At 45.5% G+C, this 9,919-nt stretch overlaps 1 protein-coding gene across 3 annotated transcripts in view; it reads left to right on the top strand.

The window, feature by feature from the left end:
* Window positions 1-9,919, top strand: part of LOC122550180 (leucine-rich repeat-containing protein 14-like) — a 15,406-nt gene that overhangs the window by 806 nt on the left and 4,681 nt on the right. For 2 of the 3 annotated variants that reach the window (XM_043690885.1, XM_043690884.1), the window contains exons 2-3: window positions 2,219-2,594; window positions 4,139-4,180. In XM_043690885.1, the coding sequence (XP_043546820.1) occupies window positions 2,269-2,594; window positions 4,139-4,180 (368 nt within the window). In that variant the 5' untranslated portion in view covers window positions 2,219-2,268. The remainder of the gene's footprint in view (window positions 1-2,218; window positions 2,595-4,138; window positions 4,181-9,919) is intronic. The other variant, XM_043690886.1, reaches the window with a different exon arrangement.

The raw sequence follows: 9,919 nt of genomic DNA on the forward strand, positions 1-9,919 counted from the left end.
GCTTCCCCTGGGGGTGGGGGAGGCTACAGGCCTGATCTTCCCCTGGGGGTGGGGGAGGCTACAGGCCTGATCTTCCCCTGGGGGTGTGGGGAGGCAGGCCTGGTCTTCCCCTGGGGGTGGGGGAGGCTACAGACCTGGGCTTCCCCTGGGGGTGTGGGGAGGCAGGCCTGAGCTTCCCCTCGGGTGGGGGGGCAGCAGGCCTGATCTTCCTCTGGAGGTGGGGGGAGGGGGGGCTGTAGTCCCGGTCTCCTTTCCCCTAGGTGTTGAGAGGAGGGATGCATCAGCCTATAACTGACCTGTCCAATCACTCCACAGCCTGACATAGATATAAAGTTAAATTGAATTTATTGTCATGTGTACCGAGGCACAGTGGAAAAACTTCGTCTTGTGAGCAATGCAGGCAGATCAGAGTAAAGTAGCATAGATAAGCAAATAATAGGTAAACAGCAGCAAAAATAAAAACACAGATACAGGCAAATGTTAAGAATTTGAGAGTCCATTCAGGACCCTAACAACAGTAGGGTAAAAACTGTGTTTCGAAACCGGCTGGTGAGTGTGTTCAGGCTTCTGTACCTTCTCCCCGATGGTAGAGGTTGTGGAAAAGCATTGCCAGAGTGGGATGGATCTTTAAGACTGCTGGCAGCCTCCCCTTGACAGCGGGCCAGGTAGATGGATTCTCTCAACGGGAGGTTGGCCTTTGTGATTGTCTGGGCCAAGTTCACCACTCTCTGTAACCGTCTCAGATCTTGAATGGTACAGTTGCCATACCTGGTAGTGATACATCCAGAAAGAATGCTCTCAATGGTGCTCCTATAAAAGTTGGCAAGGGTATGCATGTTGTGTGTAATTTGTTGGCGCTAGGTTGAGTAGGCCCACACTTTTGCCGGGCACTGATCGAGCCTGTGCCAGACTCTTCACAACCTTGGCCCAAGCATCATTTGACCTCAATTCCCCCTCCCCTTGTATGCCATACAGGGCTTGACTGTCAGATTTCTTTCCTTAAAGGTCATTAGTGAATGAACATGCAAAACAAACCCTTTCAGCAAGGTCTTTAGGACACGAGGTTATAGACCAATAGGTTTCCTATGAAATCTTTCGTAAGCTAAAATGGCGTCAAGTGAAGAAGCATTCATTTATATGGGAAAAATTTCACCTTTTCTTGTAAAACTGAAAATCCTTTTTAGATTTCTTTGGTTAGTGCAAACATGTACTAATGTCAGTCTTTCGTAAAATGAAGTGACGTAAAGCAAACTTTTGAAAAACGGGGATACCTGTATTTGACATCACAAGCTTCTGGATCGCTGCTGCTTTCTCAGGTGAAATGTTCTTTCAGCAGATTCAACTTGCCAAATAAGCGTTTGTCGAGCTGGGATCAGGTACTGCTGGATGGTGACAGTCTGTCTGAGATATAGAGGTTCACTTGAGATAACGATAAGCTCTTCGTTCCTGGAATATGTCTTTAATACTGCATATGGTTGAAATATTGCCATTGAGAAGGCTCTAGGTAGTGATCCTCCACACATACCCTGGTTTAGGCTTAAAGGCACAAAGCTTAGACAAGTTCTTCCTGTTTGCGGAGGACAGGCTCCAGTGCATTAATATAAGTGGCTTCTATTAAGTGTATGTTAGCCACACAAAAAAAGCAGATGTGTTCTTGACACTGACTGTTGTTCTGTTTCCCCTATCCCCGTATCAGTCAAAGCAAAACACTCAGACACAGTATGGCTTTACCTCCTTCATCTTTATTCCAGGCCCTGGAGGGAGAGAGAACGATTGCCCGTGTGTACAGAGACATGAGTTCTCGGTCTTCTCTCGAACTGCAGAATTCTGTTGATGAAGTATATAGTCATTTACAGGAAGGATCAGCCAGATAAGGCAACATACATATTGATTGGGTGACCATTACAATCAGCGAGTGTCAATGACAAAGATTAAGCCATCTACTGTTACACAATGAACGTTCTTAACCTTGTTAACTGACTTTACATAATGAACGGCTCTTCATCTTGTTAAATGGCTTTACATAATGGATGCTTTTTCACCTTTTTAACCCACTACCCTTGCTTCCAGCACCTCATTGTTTACTGCAAGTTCTGATCTGATCCAAGTCATGCTTAGCTGAGCCTTTTGTTTCTCACAAGCCAAAACTTAACTCTTTCCCTAACTGCTCATATCTTATACACATTCTCATGACCACCATCTTTCTCTTTTCCACCAGCCACCCACTGACTGCAACATCAACTTGATCCGCACTGTTTGTCAAGAAGGATGCATTCTCTGGTGTTCTTTTGCGCGCAGAAAGTGATCTCTGACTATGCCTCGACTCGCAAAGCCTTGGACTATATCCCCCGTGAAATCTACCCGGTGCTGTTTAAAGCTGCCTTTTTGGACATCCGGACGCTGGTGCTGCGTGATGTGGTGCAGAGGTGGCCCTTTGGTGTTCTCAACTTCTCAACCATCCTGAAGAAGTGCAAACACTGTGACCGGGACGTGATCCGAGAGAAGCCCAACAAGCAGTGCTTGCAGGCAGTGATAATGGGAGTGAAGGATTACCTATTGAACGAGTTACGACAGAGCCGCTCTGCTTCCAACAGGTACAAAACTAAACTGGCTCCGCCTGAAGAGACTGTTTAGCAATATTTAGTAATGATGGGGCCTGTCGATGATTTGTTGGCTCAGTGGTTAGCACTGCTGTCTCACAGTGCCAGGGACCTGGGTTCGATACCAGCCTTGGGCAACTGTCTGTGGAGTTTGCACATTCTCTGTGCCTGCGTGGGTTTCCTCCGGGTGCTCCAGCTTCCTCCCACAATCCAAAGACGTGCAGGTTGGATGAATTGGCCATGCTAAAATGCCCATAATGTTAGGTGCATTAGTCAGTGGGAAATGGGTCTGGGTGGGTTACTGTTCAGAGGGTCGGTGTGGACTTGTTAGGCCAAAGGGCCTGTTTCCACGTTGCAGGGAATCTAACCTTAAAAAAAAAACTGTGATTGTTCCACTGATGTTGTAACCAGCTGATTGACCCACACCAAGAGCTTGCTGACCCTGCTCTCAGCACTGGGCACTGCTCCAACTTACCCTGCAGAGTCTCCACAGGACAGGGAAGGAATATTTAAACTCCCCCCATGCTGATATTCAATGACATGCCTCCCACATGATGAATGATCACTTGGCTGAGGTTGCCCTGGATGTTTGCAGTTCTGTGACCCTGCACACAGTGGGTCTGTAGGGCCAGGAACAGAACAGAATCCATCCTGAGCTGGATTTAAATTTACTTTGTGGATTACGCTGTGCGCAACTGATCTGGAGGGGGAAGGGTGTAGCTAATGTCCATTGAAATGATGATCAATTTCTGCAGCAAAATAGGGTCATGGTCTCTTGACCTCTTACTCAGCTGTGGTGCTCAGGTACAGCATGATTTCGGATGTGTCTGTCAGTCTCTGTAGAGGCCTAGGCTGAAAATGTGTTGCTGGAAAAGCGCAGCAGGTCAGGCAGCATCCAAGAAGCAGGAGAATCGACGTTTCGGGCATGAGCCCTTCTTCAGATTCCTGAAGAAGGGGCCTGAAACATCGATTCTCCTGCTCCTTGCATGCTGCCTGACCTGCTGCGCTTTTCCAGCAACACATTTTCAGCTCTGATCCGCAGCATCTGCAGTCCTCACTTTCTCCTCTGTAGAGGCCTAGCCTGTTGTGTTTGAGCATCAGGCTGCTGGGAAGTGTACCCAAGCCTTGTTCTTTGGTATCTCTCTACCTTGATGTTGTGGAGAGGACGGAAGACATTTGTAAAGAGAGTAGCATTGAACCTGCTGGTGTTTGTTCCAGCTGTATCTCAGCAACCCTCAGTGCCTTGCCAAGTTAAAAAGAGGCAGAAAGTAAGCATTATGACACCTCTACAGGAAAAAAAAAGTTCATGCACACTGAGTTCATGAGAATAACTGAGCTCTCCTTCTCCAGGATATAGTGTGTGGATTATTACGTTGAGTGAGATTTGATCTTGAGAGGGAAATGCTTAAAGCAGAAGGTATGGCAGAGAGAACTTGGCAGGGTTTCGGAGGGGTGAGGAGAAGACTCTGTAAGTAGGTGATAGTAGAGTTAAGGATGGATGAGTTGGAATTGTTAACTCCCTTTTTGTTATTTTTCAGAAAAACAAAAGCATCAACATCACAGGACAGTATCAAGCTTAGGTACAGCACATGTCATTAATCTGGATGAGAGACAGAACAGGAAGCGTGTACTTTTTCATGCAAAGGTTTTCTTTGTGTCTCACGGCAAGAGTTCAAACCAAAGCAGTAGCTGCTAAGATTAATTTGTGACGGACCTCTGTACCTCTCCAGTGTTTGGCAGAGGTCTTTGGTTTTGTCCCCCCCCTCTAGTTAAACTGGAGGATGGTACAGGCCTTTATTGTATCATGTAGGAAAGTCATGGAGCCATCAATGGGAGAGTCACAGACTGTTCCCTGTAAAGCCTTGGGGAGGGAGCCATTTGGCTGCTTTATGTTCAATTAGTACAAATGCTATGCTGGAGTAGTTTCCCCTCCCTGTCGTTCTGGTGAAAGTCTTGAGGGTTGAGTTTAAAACTGGAAACTATTGCTCCTGTTTTCTGAACTCTGCATGAGCTGTCCCCTAGTTTATGCTTTCCATCAGTATTCCCATTCCGCGCCGAAGGCTAATGAGTGGTATTCATCTGCCCTCGTTAGTCCATGAGGGCTTTTAAAGGCTTGTGGTACAATAACATGGATGAGAAAGAACCTTACATTCGAGCTACTGTGTATCCCAAGCCCTGCTGTCACCTAAAAGGTAAGCTTGCTGGTAAAACCCCAGTATTGATGATCTTTACCTTGGAGGGATGTGATGTCGAACCCCTGAAAGTAGGACATAGTAACCAGTATTCTTCCTCGGTGTCACAAAGAAGATTGCTCTTAAAGCTGGCGTTGTGGGGAATTATGGGGCCATCACCCCTACATCTCTCTTGCAAAGTTGTAATGAGCATGGGGCAGGTTTTGATTTGCCGCCCTCGTTAAAGGGGAGAACTTCAGGTGGCAAAAAGAAATATTTGTAGTTGTTAAAATTAACATATTGCTGTATTTAAAATCCATTGTGATAGCATCGTTTGACAGCAATTAACTATGCTCAATGACTGAAGTTTGGAAAGATCAAGGTTAGTCATAGAAAGGTTGAAGGGAGCAAAAGAGAAATAAGTTGGATCTAGATTTGATTATTGACTAATTGAGCCTTTGACAACATTCAAGTTGCAGAGAGACAATTCATTCACAAAATCTGTGTGTCATCGGCAAGGTCATTTATTGCTCATCCTTAATTAACTTTGAGAAAGTAATGGGCCATCATCTTGAATATAACTAAAGCTGGGCCACTGGAGAATGTAGGGTTGGGGGAGGTTATGCTGTTACATTGCTGTCGGTTTGGTGTCAGATTGGAAGCACAAGGGGTTCATCTGGCTTTCAGTGACACTCAGGTTAATGTTACTGTGACACTCAGATTCTGGATTCTGTTAATCCAGAGATACAGCTAATGTTCCGGGGACAACACCAAAATTGGAGGTGTAGTAGACAGTGAAGAATTATAATGGGATCTTGATCAGATGGGCCAATGGGCTGAGAAGTGGCAGATGGAGTTTAATTCAGATAAATGTGAGGTGCTGCATTCTGGGAAAGCAAATCTTAGCAGGACTTATACACTTATTGGTAAGGTCCTCTGGAATGTTGCTGAACAAAGAGACCTTGGAGTGCAGGTTCATAGCTCCTTGAAAATGGAGTCAAAGGTAGATAGGATAGTGAAGAAGGCGTTTGGTATGCTTTCCTTTATTGGTCAGAGTATTGAGTACAGGAGTTGGGAGGTCATGTTGCAGCTGTACAGGACATTGGTTAGGCCACTGTTGGATTATTGTGTGCAATTCTGGTCTCCTTCCTATCGGAAAGATGTTGTGAAACGTGAAAAGGTTCAGAAAAGATTTACAAGGATGTTGCCAGGGTTGGAGGATCTGAGCTATAGGGAGAGGCTGAACAGGCTGGGGCTGTTTTCCCTGGAGCATCGGAGGCTGAGGGGTGACCTTATAGAGGTCTATAAAATTATGAGGGGCATGGATAGAATAAATAGTCTTTTCCCTGGGTTGAGGCGTCCAGAACTAGAGGGCATAGGTTTAGGGTGAGAGGGGAAAGATATAAAAGAGACCAAAGGGGCAACATTTTCATGCAGAGGGTGGCACGTGTATGGAATGAGCTGCCAGAGGAAGTGGTGGAGGCTGGTACAATTGCAACATTTAAGAGGCATTTGAATGGGTATATGAATGGGAAGGGTTTGGAGGGATATGGGCCGGGTGCTGGCAGGTGGAACTAAATTGGGTTGGCATATCTGGTCGGCATGGACCAGTTTCTGTGCTGTACATCTCTATGACCTGGGTTCGAAACTCGCTAGGGCAGATGGTAGAATTTGAATTTAATAACTATCTGGAATTAAGAGTCTAATGATGACCATGAGTCCATTATCGATTATTGGAAAAACTGATCTGGTTCACTAATGTCCTTCAGGAAACTGCTATCCTTGCCTGGTAGATGTACATGTGACTCCAGACCCACAGCAATGTGGTTGACTCCTATTTGTGCTGTGGGCAATTAGGGATGGGCAATAAATGCTGGTCTCCCCAGCAACATCCTCGTCTTGTGAATGAATAAAAAAAACAAAATTGCCCAACAAATTGAATTTAAACTCTCCAGCTGACAAGGTGGCAATTGAAGTCATGTCTCTGGATCATTTGATCAATGTGTACTGGATTATGTGGCAAGGAACATTTTACCCTTTAAATAGGTCACAGAGTGATACATCTTGGTTTTAACACAGAAAGTGGGAAATATTGTGGAGAATTGTGAATCTGGAGAATCTTGCATAGATTTAGAAACTTATGTGACGCACAGATCACACAAATATGAAACTAGTAATGATGGTAGAATCTGCAAAGGTTGTTTCCATGCCTGTGGAGGATTTTTAATATTACCAGACGATGTCCCACGATAAGGGCAATGTCAGTTAACACTGCTTAGAGACAGGAGCAGTGTTCTCTTATTGGCTGGAATTGCCTTAATGGAGTGGATTTGTTAAATGGAGGCTTTCTGGGTGCAAAAAAGATGAGAGATTCTTAATTAAAGCTTAATTAATTCCAGGAGGAAATGATGCATGGCATTAGTCAGAGTGAAGCCCAGAGGTTCATAAATCAAGGTGTGATGCCACAACTATTAGAAGAGAGTTTCAGGGAGGAATAAAGGACGTTGTAGTTGGGTTTAGCTCGGCTGATTGGGAAGTTGTGGTTGATTGACATTATAGACTAGTGAGGCGGGGGAGCTGCCTGGTTACACTGGTCCCAGAGGCTTACTGTTTCCCAACCACATGACAACAGGATTTTCTCCAAATTCATTTGGAAGCTGTAGTTGAATCACTTCTAAAACCCTTTCAGGTGCTGGTTCCAGATGACACGTTAGTGCGTATTATAGTCTCTCCCCAACTTCCTCTGTTCCATTACTTTAAAGCTCTTCCCTTGGTTTACCCAACTCTTCAGACAGTGAGAATGATTTGTCCTTATTTGCTCTATCAAAGCCCTTAATGATTTTGGCTACCTATTGAAATTTCTGCTCCAGGGTGGGCAGTACGGTGGCTCAGTGGTTAGCACTGCTGCCTCACAGCGCCAGGGTCCCAGGTTCGATTCCAGCCTCGGGCGACTGTCTGTGTGGAGTTTGCATGTTCTCCCTGTGTCTGCGTGGGTTTCCTCCGGGTGCTCCGGTTTCCTCCCACAGTCCAAAGATGTGCCGGTCATAAGCGATTTAGCGAGAGCGAGCCAATTGGATTCAGAATTGGCTTGCCAATAGGAGACAGAGGGTGGTGGTAGAGGGTTGTTCAGATGGGAAGCCTGTGACCAGTGGTGTGCTGCAAGGTTGATGCTGGGTCCACTGTTGTTTGTCATTTATACAAATAATTTGGATGAGTATGTAGCAGGCACAGTCAGTAAATTTGCGGTAATATAGTGGACAGTGAAGAAAGTTACCTAAGATTACAACAGGCCAGCGGGCTGAGGAATGGTAGATGGAGTCTAATTCAGATGAATGCGAGGTGTTGCATTTTGGTAAGACAAACCAGGGCAGGATTTACACAGTTAATGCTAGTTGTGAAGAATAATTGATGAACTCACAGAAACAAGCTTAGCAAGCTGGGTGAAGATATGAAGCAGGGAATGCTCGAATTAACATGACCTTGGGGTTACCATTGACCAGAAACTCAACTGGACTCATCACATAAACACAGTAGCTACAAGAGCTGGTCAGAGACTAGGGACACTGGTGAGTAACTCACCTCCTGACACCCAAAAGTCTATCCACCATCTGCAAGGCACAAGTCAGGAGTGTGATGGAATACTCCCCACTTGCCTGAATGGGTGCCGCTCCAACAACACTCAAGAAGCTCGATGCCATCCAGGACAAAGCAGCCTGCATGATTGGCACCACATCTACAAACATTCAGTCCTTCCACTGCCAGCCCTCAGTAGCAGCAGTGTGTACTATCTACAAGATGCACTGCAGAAATTCACCAAATATCCTTAGACAGCATCTTCTAAACCCCCGACCACTTCCATCTAGAAGGACAAGGGCAGCAGGTACTTGGGAACACCACCACCTGCAAATTCCCCTCCAAGCCACTCGCCACCCTGACTTGGAAATATACCGCCGTTCCTTCACAGTTGTTGGGTCAAAATCCTGGAATTCCCTTCCTACTGGCGTTGTGGGTCAACCCACAGCAAGTGGGCTGCAGCGATTCAAGAATGCAGCTCACCATCACCTTCTCAAGGGCAAATAGGGATGGGCTATCAATGCTGGCCAGGCAGCTGCGCCCAAGTCCCGTAAATGAATTTTAAAAAACTCTCCAGACTTTAGAAGATTGAGGTCACTATAAGGGATTGCATATTTAAGAGAGTCGAGGAACATTTTCTTGTTGGTGTTGCAAATCTGTAGGTTTTTTTTACTAAAGAGAAACGTAGAAGCAGAGAGACATTTTTAATCAGCAAAAGGGAACCGAGGGTTAAGTAAACTCTGTGCTGGAGAGCTTCATCTGGTCTGAGCAGCATGTATGGAGTTAGAAACCGAGTTAATGTTTTGAGTCTGATATGACTTTTCTTCAGAATGAGTTCATGATTTCAGGGAGGGTATAGCCGACTGCTGTTCCTATTTTAAATGTCCTTTCCAGTATTCCAGCATTTTACTTGTTCATAGTAATTACATCCAGTGCAGTGCTGACATTCAACGATTATTTAGTACTTTTGGTGATCCTGAAATCTGTCAAGGTTTAGACTGCAACACTTCCATTCTGGAAAATTATTTTGTTTAAACATCAGGGTTTATGTCGGGGTGTAATTTGTATTTTACTCCATTCTGACTTGGGGGGAATTTTGTGTCTGTTGTGACCAGGGATATCAGTTGTTGGGTGTGACTAGCTTTCTAATTACTATACCAGGTCAATGACAGGGTGAAATGCCTAAAAATGTTGCTTAATAATTACATTGAACTCTGTAATTCTGAGCAGTATCTGATAATTTGGATTGCAGCGTGACCATTGACTTTACACTGAATGTGGCCTCTGCTTGATTCTCACCTCCACTCTCCACTGGCTGTCAAAATCCCCAGTGAAGTGTAGCACCTAATAAGCTGTTATCCAAACCACTGGCTTACCGCAGTGGAAGAGCTATCTTGTGGATTTGGTGTATTGCTCGCCGCCATTTCCGCCACAGCGCATCATCCGCCGCCATTTCCGCCACAGCGCATCATCCGCCGCCATTTCCGCCACAGCGCAACATCCGCCGCCATTTCCGCCACCTCCAAACGGACCCCACCACCAAGGATTTATTTCTCTCCCCTCCCCTATCAGCAT

This window comes from Chiloscyllium plagiosum, chromosome 5, assembly GCF_004010195.1.
Source record: "Chiloscyllium plagiosum isolate BGI_BamShark_2017 chromosome 5, ASM401019v2, whole genome shotgun sequence".
In the NCBI taxonomy this organism is placed as follows: domain Eukaryota; kingdom Metazoa; phylum Chordata; class Chondrichthyes; order Orectolobiformes; family Hemiscylliidae; genus Chiloscyllium; species Chiloscyllium plagiosum.